The 13625-nt window shown below is 45.5% G+C and overlaps 1 protein-coding gene across 5 annotated transcripts in view; it reads left to right on the forward strand.

The window, feature by feature from the left end:
- plbd2 (phospholipase B domain containing 2) overlaps window positions 1-13625 on the forward strand; it is a 38227-nt gene that overhangs the window by 357 nt on the left and 24245 nt on the right. For 2 of the 5 annotated variants that reach the window (XM_085961754.1, XM_085961752.1), the window contains exons 1-4: window positions 1140-1400; window positions 8446-8539; window positions 11645-11803; window positions 12630-12730. In XM_085961754.1, coding sequence (XP_085817880.1) covers window positions 1183-1400; window positions 8446-8539; window positions 11645-11803; window positions 12630-12730 — 572 coding nt within the window. In that variant the 5' untranslated portion in view covers window positions 1140-1182. Of the gene's footprint in view, window positions 1-1139; window positions 1401-8445; window positions 8540-11644; window positions 11804-12629; window positions 12731-13625 lie in introns of those variants that run through there. The other 3 variants (XM_085961751.1, XM_085961753.1, XM_085961750.1) reach the window with 2 other exon arrangements.

Here is a 13625-nt window from a genome sequence, read left to right on the forward strand (position 1 = left end):
GGAGTGACGTGAGACCCGGGGGGGGGGGGGAGTGACGTGAGCCCCGGGGGGGGGGGGAGTGACGTGAGCCCCGGGGGGGGGGGAGTGACGTGAGCCCCGGGGGGGGGGGAGTGACGTGAGCCCCGGGGGGGGGGGAGTGACGTGAGCCCCGGGGGGGGGGGGAGTGACGTGAGCCCCGGGGGGGGGGGGAGTGACGTGAGCCCCGGGGGGGGGGGAGTGACGTGAGCCCCGGGGGGGGGGGAGTGACGTGAGACCCGGGGGGGGGGAGTGACGTGAGACCCGGGGGGGGGAGTGACGTGAGACCCGGGGGGGGGGGGAGTGACGTGAGACCCGGGGGGGGGGGGGGGGGGGGGAGTGACGTGAGACCCGGGGGGGGGGGGGGAGTGACGTGAGACCCGGGGGGGGGGGAGTGACGTGAGACCCGGGGGGGGGGGGGAGTGACGTGAGACCCGGGGGGGGGGGGGGAGTGACGTGAGACCCGGGGGGGGGGAGTGACGTGAGACCCGGGGGGGGGGGGGGAGTGACGGGAGACCCGGGGGGGGGGGAGTGACGTAAGACCCGGGGGGAGTGACGTGAGACCCGGGGGGGGGGGGGAGTGACGTGAGACCCGGGGGGGGGGGGGAGTGACGTGAGACCGGGGGGGGGGGGAGTGACGTGAGACCGGGGGGGGGGGGGGGGAGAGTGACGTGAGACCGGGGGGGGGGGGGGAGTGACGTGAGACCGGGGGGGGGGAGTGACGTGAGACCGGGGGGGGGGGGAGTGACGTGAGACCGGGGGGGGGGGAGTGACGTGAGACCTGGGGGGGGGGAGTGACGTGAGACCCGGGGGGAGTGACGTGAGACCCCGGGGGGGGGGGAGTGACGTGAGACCCGGGGGTGGGGGGGGGAGTGATGTGAGACCCAGGGGGGGGGAGTGACGTGAGACCGGGGGTGGGGGGGGAAGGTTGGGGGAGTGACGTGAGACCCGGGGGGGGTTGGGGGGAGTGACGTGAGACCCGGGGGGGGGGGGGAGTGACATGAGACCCGGGGGGGTGGGGGGAGTGACGTAAGACCCGGGGGGGTGGGGGGAGTGACGTGAGACCCGGGCCGGGGAGCGGGTGACGTAAGACCCGGGGGGGGTGAGTGACGTAAGACCGGGGGGAGTGACGTGAGACCCGGGGTTTGATGGGGAAGCGGGTAAAACATGGCGGCAGCGAGCAAAATCTTGCCACCCGGTTCCCGGCCCCACCGGAGCCTCCTCCTCTCCCTGTTGCTGCTGCTGGCGTGCGCCGCCGCGGCCTCGGAGACGCTGCACCGCTCGGTGGTGCTGGATAAACACAGCGGGCGGCTCAAGGTGGTGTCAGGGCTGCGGCGCGACTCCATCGCGTGGGCTAATTTCACGGACAGAATCAAAACAACAGGGTGAGTGCCGGCCGGGGGGGTAGGAGAGGGTGAGGGCCTCACCGCAAGTGGGTATTGCTCAACTTGTCTCGCCAATTCACTCTGCGGGCATCAAGTCTGTTTTGTTGGCACACTGCGTTTTATTAATTACAAATTGGCCGCAGCGTTCTTAGGAATGTCGTTAATCGGTACCGGGAGCCGTCTGTAAAGAAGCGGCCTATCGTCTTTTGTTAAAGAAATGAAAGACTTGTATTTATATAGCGACTTTTACGAGCACCAGACGCGTTACAGCCAATTAAGTACTTTTTTTGAAGTGTAGTCACTGTTATAATGTAGGAAACATGGCAGCCAATTTGTGCACAGCAATGTAATAATGGCTAGATAATCTGTTTCAGTGATTTGATTGAGGGATAAATCTTGTCCACCACACGGGGGAGAATTCCCGTGTTCCTCTTTGAAATAGTGTCCATGGCATCTTTTACATCCACCTGAGAGAGCAGACAGGGCTTCGGTTTATTGGGCCAGTAATTCCGGTCCCAACGCGTGAGTACGGACGGGGTACTCACGCGTGGGCCCATTGGAAGTGCCGGATTTCAGCATGCACAGCGCATGCGTGGGAAACCGGCATTTCCTCCAAGGGGTTCAGAGGTCCAACGCGTGCGCGCAGGACTGTGCGCGCACGCGTTGAACTTCCTTCTTTTTGACAGGTTTGCCCGTGTGTAAGGGCCTGAACTTTTTAGAAATGTAAAAAGGAGGCATAAGGACTTGATTCTTGAAGGTAAGTGGTCTATTATTTAAAATTATAACATTTTTTCCAAAGCTTTATTGTTTTTAAGAACTTTACAGTAAGGTAAGTTTATTTTTAGACCCGATTTCTTAAGTTATTTTTTTCAAAAATTTGATTAATTGTTTAAAATAGTTTTTAAAGTTATTTATAGTTCATTTAATTAATGGGATATTTTTAAAAATTTTATTTAAAGTTTTTAAGTAGTGTTTTGGGCGCCCGTAGTTTTCATGAGTTTGACAGTTCTTACTATCAAACTCATGAATGAAGTTTCCCCTCCCCTGATTGGCTGCCCAGTGCTCACCTGATCCCAGCCGGCACATCGCACTAACTACGCCGCTGGATCAGGCAAGCACAGTGCGCCGACAGCTGAACCGGGCCAGTGACAGGAATTCCAAGCAGTCCCAGGCTTCAGCTGTCGGCGCGCCGGGTAAGTGCACATCGGGGGCTTGCATGCGCGGCAAGCCCCCGATCCTAATTTCTGGGCCAATGTCTCATCCGAAGGACAGCACCTCTGACAATCCAGCACTCCCTCTGCTGCACTGCAGTGTCAGCTTAGATTTTTGTGCTCCAGTCTCTGGAGAGGGACTTGAACCCACAACCTTCTGACTCTGAGGCGAGAGTGCTACCAACTGAGCCACATTGACCTGAAGGATCCCAGGTTGTCAGTTGAAGACATTGTTTAAGCTGTAGTATCAATGTGATATTCACCATTTTGGGTTGAAAGGTGTTTATTAACAACCCTCTGATACTTGGCCCATGTGGCCTTGCGGTACCCCACTAGTCACAGCCTGCCATTCTGAAAAAGACCCGTTTATCCCTACTTTGTTTTCTGTCTGTTAACCAATTCTCAATCCATGCTAGTAGTATATTACCCCCAATTCCATGTGTCCTAATTTTGTTCACCAACCTCTTGTGTGGGACCTTATCGAAGGCCTTCTGAAAATCGAGATACACCACATCTACCGGTTCCCCTTTGTCTACTCCACTAGTTACATCCTCAAAGAACTCCAATAGGTTTGTCAAACAGGATTTCCCTTTCATAAATCCATGTTGACTCTGCCCAATCTTACTATTAGTTTCTAAGTGCCCAGTTATTGCATCCTTTATAATGGATTCCAGCATTTTTCCAACTACTGATGTGAGGCTAACAGGTCTGTAGTTCCCCATTTTCGCTCTCCCTCCTTTCTTAAATAGCGGGGTTACATTTGCTATCCTCCAACCTGCAGGAACCGTTCCAGAATATCTAGAATTTTGGAAGATGACCACCAATGTGTCCACTATTCCAATGGCCCTCTCTTTCAAAACCCTAGGATGTAGGTCACCCGGTCCTTGGGATTTATTGACTTTTAGTCCCATTAATTTTGCTAGTACTGTTTTTTTACTAATAATAATTTCTTTAAGTTCCTCATTCTCGTCACACCCTTGGTTTTCTCGTATTTCTGGGAGTTTTTTTTGTGTCTTCCTCCGTGAAGACAGAAACAAAGTATTTATTTAATTTCTCGGCCATTTCCTCATTCCCCATTATAAATTCTCCCATCTCTGATTGTAAAGGACCTACATTTACCTTCGCCAGTCTTTTCCTTTTCACATACCTATAGAAGCTTTTACAATCGTTTTTATATTTTTTGCTAGTTTGTGTTCATATTCCATGTTCCCTTTATCAATTTCTTGGTCCCCCTTTGATTTCTAAAAAGATCCCAATCCTCAGGCTGATCGCTTTTTCTGGCAACTTTATAAGCTTCCTCCTTTGACTTAATACTAGCTTTAATTTCTTTTGTTAGCCATGGTTGGATCACTTTTCCTTTTGGGTTTTTATGCCCTAGAGGAACATATGTTTGTTGCAAATTATGCATTATTTCCTTGAATATTAGCCATTGTATGTCCACCTTCATACCTTTTAGTGTAGTCTCCCAATCTACCATGGCCAACTTGTCCCTCATACCCTTGTAGTTTCCTCTGTTTAGATTGAAGACCTTAGTTTCAGATTGGACTACATCACTCTCTCTCAACTTAATGTAAAATTCAATCATAATATGGTCACTTGTCCCTAAAGGCCCCTTTACCACAAGATTATTGATTAGCCCTTTCTCGTTACACAGTACCAGATCCAGAATAGCCTGTTCCCTGGTTGGTTCCTCCACATACTGATCCAGGAAACCATCTCGTATGCATTTCAAGAATTTGTCCTCCACACCATTAGTGGTAATTTGATTTGCCCAGTCAATATGTAGATTAAAGTCCCCCATGATTACTGTATTGCCCTTGTTACATGCACTTCTAATCTCTTGATTGATACTGTGCCCTACATTATTACCATTACTGTTTGGTGGCCTATACACAACTCCCACCAATGTTTTCCGCCCTTTGCTGTTTCTTAGCTCCACCCAAACTGATTCCAGTTTTACATCACGATCTGCCAAGCCAAGATCTTTTATCTCTACTGTACCGATCTCATCCCTTATTAACAGCGCTACGCTACTTCCTTTTCCTTTTTGTCTGTCCTTCCTAAATGTTGAGTACCCTGGAACATTCAGTTCCCAGCTTTGGTTACCCTGCAACCATGTCTCTGTAATGGCAATTACATCATACCCATTTACTTCTATTAGTGCCACTAATTCATCCACCTTGTTGCGAATGCTACGTGCATTTAGATAAAGTGCCTTCAACTTTGCCTGTTTAATATTTTTCTGCACTTTGACTCTCTTTACTGTTGGCCTTTGTTACTGCTCCCTACTAGTTTTGCAGACTACTTTTCTAACTTGCACTTCCAGCTTTGTTTCTCTCTGTTCTGGGCCCACACTTGGGTTCCCAGCCCCCTGACAAACTAGTTTAAATCCTTCCCAACAGCACTAGCAAACCCCCCTGCGAGGATGTTGGTCCCATTTCTGCTGAGGTGTAACCCGTTCAGCTTGTACAAGTCCCACCTTCCCCAGAATCGGTCCCAATGCTTCAGGAATTTAAATCCTTCCCTCCTACACCATCTCTCCAGCCAAGCATTCATCTGGTCTGTTCTCCTATTTCTGCTCTCGCTAGCACGTGGCACTAGGAGTAATCGTGAGATTACTACCTTTTGAGGTCCTGCTTTTTAATTTATTTCCTAGCTCCCTATATTCTGCTTGCAGGACCTTGTCCCTCTTTCTACCTATGTTGTTGGTACTGATATGGACCACGACCTCTGGCTGTTCACCCTCCCCCTTCAGAATGTCCTGCAGCCGCTCAGTGACATCCTTGACCCTGGCACCAGGGAGGCAACATACCATCCTGGAGTCACGTCTGTGGCCACAGAAACGTCTATCTGTTCCCCTTACGATAGAATCCCCTATCACTATTGCTCTCCCACTCTTTTTCCTTCCCTCCTATGCAGCTGAGCTACTCGTAGTGCCACGGACTTGGCTCTTGCTGCATTCCCCTGAGAAACCATCTCCCCCAGCAGTATCCAAAACGGAAAATCTGTTGGAGAGGGAGGTGGACCCAGGGGTCTCCTGCACTACCTTCCTAGTTCTTTTACTCTGTGGCGGTCACCCATTCCCTGTCTGCCTGTGCACTCTTTAGCTGCGGCCGGCCAGGAAAGCATTGGAATAATCAAGTCTAGAGGTAACAAAGGTATGGATGAGGGTTTCAGCCGCAGATGAGCTGAGGCGGGGTCTGAGATGGGGCGATATTACGGAGGTGGAGGTAGGTGGTCTTGGTGATGGAGCAGATATGTGCAGACAGGATGTTTGGTTACAATTGCCAAATCAAAGTATAAATTCCGAGAAGATATGGTAATACTCTTCAATCCTCGGAGCAGACGGCACTGGACTATTGTGTACATTTCTGATTGCCACACGTAAGGGCCCTCAAGCCTCAAGGCAGTGCTGAAGAAAGCAGTGAGGCTGGTCTTTGGCATTAAGAGGGATAAGCTATGAAAAGCAACCACGAACTTGAACTATTCAACTTGGGGATATGCAAGATGCTTAATGAGGTAGAGAAAGTAAACCCAGACAGTACATTCAGAGACAAGAGGGCTGCGGATCAGTGTTGAGAAGGGAGACTTTAGGAACAAAGCCAGGAAGTATTTCTTTACACAAGGTTGGTCCCAATGGAGGGCTCGCGACGCAGGAGTCCTCCCTTTTTCTGTTGGGGACTTGGCCTGGAGGGTGTTGCACGGAGCAGTCCCGTGCGATAAGGTTTTAAGTCGGTTCATGGACTCCCAGGCCGTCTGCCTTTTCTGCGGCCTGGAGGAGTCCGTGTTCCAGGTATACACCGAATGTGAGAGGTTGCAGCCCCTCTTTCATTATTTGAAGGGGCTGCTCCTCGATTTTTGGCTGCACTTCAGTCCCATGCTCCTGATCTTCGGTCACCCGGTGCGGAGGGGAGCGGGCAGATCGGAGAACCTCCTCGTAGGACTGCTCTTGGGCCCGGCCAAAAAGACCATCAACTGGTCCAGGCAGCGGGCGGTCGAGGGGGTCGTTCGGCCCAATTGCCTGCCTCTCCCGCGGCCATGTTTGCGCCCGGGTGGCCCTGGAGATGGAGCACGCGGTGTCCACAGGCATGGTTGAGGCCTTCCGTGAACTGGTGGGCGCCGCAGGGACTGGAATGCATCATCACCCCGGCCAATCAAATTTTAATTTCATTTGTTAAGGTTCTTTTTAAAGTTTTATTAGTTAGTCCATTTGGTTAATCACCCAACTAAGAAGAGTACACCAGGTTGGTCAGCTGCTAGAAAGATGGTTGCGACCAGGGCACTGATTTAAGAAACAGCTGAATGCTATAAAAGGATGATAGCTTTAGTGTTTCAGAAGAATGAAGTACCAAAATGACTGTTGGGATGGGGGTGGGAGTACCACTGTTTACACCTATGCAGTCTGAAAATCATCCGTTTGCCACTATTTGCTGTTTTCTGGCTTTTAACCAACTTCCTGTCCATGCTGCCATACTCCCTTTAATACTGTGTGCCTTAATTTTACCAACAAACCTCCGATGTGGCACCTTATCAAAAGTATTCTGGAATCCCATTTGCACGGCTTCCACTGCATTTCATTTTAATAGAGAATTGCTGCAGAACCACTGGTCCTCATCATGCATTATATTTATGATGCATGTGAAATGAGGATGAACACTTTTTTTTTCTATTATGCTTCTTGATTGAAAAAAGGATTTTGTATTCATGTCTGTCATTGCTACTGAACAGTGCTTTACAGTACAACTCCTTTTGTGGGATGAATCCAGTATTGTGCACTGGAGTTACTGAAATTCATTTGTTAGATTCGTTGACATTGTGGAATGTTGTTAGCCATTTTAGTGACCCGATTCACTTAAGAAAGAAAGAAAGACTGACTTGCATTTATATAGCGCCTTTCATGACCACCGGACATCTCCGCGCTTTACAGTCAATTAAGTACTTTTGAAGTGGAGTCACTGTTGTAATGTGGGAAATGCGGCAGCCAATTTGCGCACAGCAAGGTCCCACAAACAGCAATGTGAGAATGACCAGATAACCTGTTTTTATGTTGGTTGAAGGCAATATGATATCAGGCCTTCATGTTAGATACACCTTGGCAAGTCTATTCATTTATACCTCAAGTATAAATAGAGAATTTTAATTTTGAAATGGTAAGAAATATAAAGAGAGTAAAATTTTAAGAGTGAGACTGACATGATTTCTTTTACGGTTGATGTCCTGGTGATTTTAAAATTATGCTTCAGTGCTCTTCTGTTATGGGTGGCGAGCTCAAGCCTAATACTTGAATTAATTGGTTTTCATTTGGGGTCTTTACGGTCTAGGAAACTGGTAATAGGCAATATTTATTTTTAGTGAAGGAAGGAATGCTTATTTAAATTAAATTACAATGTGAACTTGCAGCTGCAGGATCTTACTAAAACATACTTAGAACAATATCACAGAATCCTACAACACAGAAGGAGGCTATTCGGCCCATCATGCCGGTGTCTGTGTTGAAAGAGATATGAAACAAAGGTCCTGTCTGCCTATTCAGGTGGTAGTTAAAAGCTATGGTAGGAAGACAGTGGGATTGATATTCTGGAAAGATGCGATCAAATTGCCCAAAGTCCACTATTCATCTAAACCTCCGTTCCTGAATTAGTTTAGCTCCAATCGTAGTACAAGTTAGCAGTAACTTAAAGAAATCACTTCAATTTTTCTTTAGAGAATGCTGAGGCTTTTTATTTTGTCCAGTGTTTCGATGAGTGCTAATTCTATTCCTAAATTGGTTTAGTTTGTTTTTATTTTCAGTAATTTTTAAATCTTAATTTATTTCACATTTTTGTCCTTTGTAGCTGGTCCTATCTTGAACTCACTACAAATGGAATGTACAATGACAGTGTACAGGCTTACGCTGCAGGAGTGGTGGAGGCTGCGGTCACACAGCCGGTAAATTTTACTTGTTACTCTTCCCTGAGATTGAATCTAGCTCATCAGAAACCAGGAAGGGATTAAAAAAAAACTAATCGGGGTTTAATAGGTGATTTTTCTGGTTAACAAAGCAAGTTTTAATGGCCAGAAAGATTGATTAATAAACCTATGAATTTGAAATGGCAGAAGCAATTTAGGACAATGTGGTCTTGTTTCTGCACATTAAGAATGCTAAAGAAAGATTATAATTTCACATCACAATTTGTTTATCCCAAGAAACACTCTGAAATGAGAAGTTTTGCATCATTTTCATATAAATTTGTGTGCTTTTGAAAGCTGAGCGGATGTATGGTGTGCAGAAAGCCATCATCCGATGCGAAAACAAATCAGCAAATAATTAGTCTGGCCACGTTGAAGACTTGGTGACTAGCTGTAATTAAATCATGAATGAATTTATTCCCCAAACTGCCCCTGCCCGTCCTTGTTTTCTGAAAGTCATTGACCTTGCTGAAGTATGATTCCACAAGCACCTGCAACCCTTTGTACTTTATCCAAATGGCCATTCTTTAAAAATAGTGACTATTGGATTACAGTATTCCACTATGGTAAGTATCAGAACTAAGTCTGACCCTGTCCTGACCTGCTCTCCACACATGGACTTTCCATCAGGATAATTGATAATGATCAAGCACATTAATTTTCCAGGGGGACTGAAGTCTATCTAAGCAGCTGAGATCAGCAAGCTCAGCGTGGATCAGCAGGTGAACCTGAAACCTTCTAGTCTGCATGGCGGCACATAAAGGTGGTGCCTTTATGCACTGTCAGGGAGCTGAAAATGAATTTGATAGAAAATCAGGTTGTTGAAGGTCTGCTTTATGAAGTGGTGTATAATCGTTTGGTGTCAGGTGAAAACTTAAATCAAGGAGCCAGCTATTGCTGAAAGCTGGACTTTAGTCCAAGCACCGTATTCAGCAATAGAACATGCAAACTTTATCAGGCACAAAAAATCAAATAGGATCCTCTTTATACATAAAAAGAACAAAAGGTCTTGTGCCTGCTTTAGATTAAATTTTTAAACAGTTACAGCCATTAAAATTCAATTTGTTTTCAACACATCTTTCCATTCAGTAACTCCATTAAAATTTCAGCTCCGGATCTTCTAATTTTAAAAGCGGTAATAAAATAAAACAAGTAATGGTATCACAAGAAACTCTTCGCATCTAGGATTTTGTAGAAGAATGGACTTGTGTTAAGCATATAAATCCGGCAAGTGAGGTGTTTAAAATAGTTCAAATTGTATATTAAAAAAGAAAGCAGTTGCATTTACAATACTGTATATAGTGTCCTTATCGTGTTCTGAGGGTATCCTAAAGTACTTTAGAGTCAATGGATTACTTTTGGAGTGAAGTCACTGTTATGCAGACAAATGTGGCAGATAATTTGCTTATGTGCTCAAATCCCAATGGGGGCTGGAGCTCAACCTTCTGAGCGTAGCGAGAGTGGTACCACTATTCAGTTCACAACAAAGGAGGTGTGGATTCATTACAACCTAAAATCTTAGTCTTGTTCCAGCTATCAAGAAACAGACTTCCAGGTTTGATTCCTGGTATCTTCTGATTTGCTAATCTCAGACTAGATGGTGGTAGTGCCACTTCAATTGATTTGAATGCCACATTGGGGTCAGGTTCAGTTGTTGTATGACAGTCAGATATTTAGCTGGCATTACTGTCGAGGCTTGTATGTGAACTGTGAATAATGGCCCATGGCACAGTACCCCAGCATGGAGTTAATCCTTTCAGGAGGGGAGAAGATTAGCAAGAAAAAAAATAGCATTTGTATTATTAATAGGAACACCAGTCCTCCAGTTTAAATATTTGTTTAAAAACTAAAGCTTTTGGGTTAACTTTTGTCTTTTTAATTCTCCACTTACTCCTTCTGTGTCAATTCCTTCCTTTCAGTTTAGCAGTGTATGGGCAAACACAAATTAATTTATTTTACCATCTTGGTAGATTGTTTCTACACTTTGACTCTTGCCTCCAATGGTATACACTTCCACGTGAGATCATTTCAATGTATTACTACTCACTGGGTCGATTGTTAGGATGTCCTCTGGGAAGTATGGATAATCTGTGTTCCCCAATTCTTTGTGGGAACGCCACTTGGTTGTGATGATTCAGAATGCACATACTCACTGGGCTTCAAACCTGCAGAGGTATAGGTGGAAGGTGAATGTGCCATTTTAGCATCAACACCAGACACCTGTTAAAAATTGTCAGTTGCTGTTATAAAATTTCAGTATCAGGAATTTGGCTGATAAAATATTGATGGTTTAAAAAACGTGATTCAGAAGTAGTACAGTTGGGCTGGATTATATGTAAGCGCCATTCTCTCATGAGAAGAAATATTGCAGGCCTCTCGTATTTCCTGACACTTGCTATATTCTCTTCTGCTTCTGGGGTGTGTCTGCCCTAACACAAACTTTACACCCTGCACAAGAAACAGTTATATTGCTATGGTATTTCCTGCAATTTAGTTGAAAAGAATGTTTTTTGAAGTCTAGATATTCGATATAATTAAGTACTTGTTGGTCTTAATCTGTGTATTACACTGTCCTTGTGGCTAAAACAGAAAATATCCTGGCTTTCATACTAAGTATTAACTTTCTTGTAACCAGATGAAATAACATAGATGATATCAACAACAATAACTTGCATTTATGTAGCGCCTTTAACGTAGTGTAAAACATCCCAAACAGTGAACTGTTTCTTTTTGCCACAAACACAGATAGGTTCAAGTATATTTTCGATTGCAAATGCTTTGTAGATTGCTTAATTTAAAGGAAGGTTACACAACAGTATGATTTCAGTGAAATAACATTGGTTTTCTGACAGTTTCTTATAATTTCTACTAGAACTGGAAACATCAATGGTTACAACAATAGATTTTATCCTTCTAAACTTATGCATGCAGACTGTAATTTGCATGGCGTAATGCTATGGTGAAGTAAGGCTGGTTACCGGTCTAATCATGGTGGCAGTGCAAGCAGCTTGAGGTATTGAATTAAGAGCAGCACAGAAGAAATATTCCTGTAGCATTTTAATCTTTGGTTTTGATGTTTTCAAGTATATTTATATGCATTGGATGAATACGCTGTTTCGCTACTGTGGTCCCTTCAAATATCAGACTGCCTACTGTGAGAAGCTTAAAAATTACATTGAGACCAATTTGGAATGGATAGAAGATCAGCTGGCCCGCGATGGGGATGAAGCATACTGGCATCAGGTAAGATCCAATGCAGGCACTAAAGGGCATTACAAGTCATCAAAATTAAAGATTATTGGTCAGTATATGTTGATGTAATAACTGGCATAATCAGAGCAAATAACTGCCACAGACATCTATCCTGATGGATACAAATTAAAGCTGCTTAAAATTAGTTAACTAGACCCTAACTTGCTCTGCTGCCTTTTGGGCTTTTCTGTAGTGGTGCCCCTAAGACAGTCCCAACTTGGCAAATTAGTAGTTTTCTTACTATTTATAGCATGCATATGGCATTTGTACAACTGCTGTAGGAAACTGTCCAAGCTGAGAAAGTCTTCCCAAACCTGGATCAGGTAAGATTACCTTCAATACAATTTCTAATTTTGGAGTATTACAAAACAAGAGGTGACACTGGGCCTTAAGCAGCACACTCTAAGGCGTGTGATGGAGACACAAACATATACCAGCAATTGGGTGTCCCAACATTACACCTGTTGACAGGCCACGTTCGCGCCCAGGTGGCCCTGGAGATGGAGCACGCGGTGTCCGCCGGCACGCTTGATGCCTTCCGCGACCGGTGGGCACCACGGGGACTGGAGTGCATCATCACCCCGGCCAATTACATTTTAATTTAATTTGTTAAGGTTCCTTTAAAGTTTTATTAGTTACAGATTATTTGTTTAACCACCCAAAACCAGAAGAGTACACCTGTTGACAGGAAATTTCATAACAGGAAGTTATGTTCAAGGGATGCAGGCAGAGATTATTTTCCAAGTTGAAGTAAAAGAAGACTAAGAATGTATCACTGAGACTTTCAACATGAATATGTGTGTTTTAAATTTATCAGGTGAGATTGGCATTACTGCAGCTGCAGGGACTGGAGGACAGCTATAATGACCGTATTTTATTTCCTATTGGGAAGTTCAACATTCGTCCTTTTGGATTCATGTAAGTAGTTTATCCTGTTATGTAGCACACATTACATTCCAAATGCTCTTTCTGAGAGGCAATCTAATCTTACTGAAATATTTATCATTGGGTTGCTTCCATTACCCTCTCCTTCCTCCCCTGCCCCAAATAAATGGATGTTACTTGTAGTTATAACCATTGCTGCTGATTTTACAGCTTCAACAAACTTCAAGAGTGAGATTGCTAGATTTTTGTTAGATAAGGGTTAGATAAGGGTATCAAGGGATATGGATCAAAGGCGGGTAAATTAGGTTACGGTACAGATCAGCCAGGATCTAATTGATTGGTGGAGCAGGCTCAAGAGGCTGAATGGCCTACTCCTGTTCCTATATTTGCGTTTCGTATATCTGGGGAAATAAAAAAGAACCTTTAAAAACATTTTTTTGCATCACTTCTTTCAAAGTGAGAGAACTTTTTTAAATTCGCTTATGGGATGTGGGCGTCGTTGGCAAGGCCAGCATTTATTGCCCATCCCTAGTTGCCCTTGAGAAGGTGGTGGTGAGCCGCCACCTTGAACCGCTGAAGTCCGTGTGGTGAAGGTACTCCCACAGTGCTGTTAGGGAGGGAGTTCCAGGATTTTGACCCAGCGACGATGAAGGATCGGCGATATACTTCTAAGTCAGGATGATGTGTGACTTGGAGGGGAACATGGAGGTGGTGGTGTTCCCATGCGCCTGCTGCCCTTGTCTTTCTAGGTGGAAAAGGTTGTGGGTTTGGGAGGTGCTGCCGAAGAAGCCTTGGTGAGTTGCTGCAGTGCATCTTGTAGATGGTACACACTGCAGCCATGGAATGCCGATGGTGGAGGGAGTGAATGTTTAAGGTGGTGGATGGCCAATCAAGCGGGCTGCTTTGTCCTGGATGGTGTCGAGCTTCT

Source organism: Somniosus microcephalus, chromosome 19 (assembly GCF_052327205.1).
Source record: "Somniosus microcephalus isolate GS21.2 chromosome 19, FLI_Smic_1.0, whole genome shotgun sequence".
Taxonomy (NCBI): domain Eukaryota; kingdom Metazoa; phylum Chordata; class Chondrichthyes; order Squaliformes; family Somniosidae; genus Somniosus; species Somniosus microcephalus.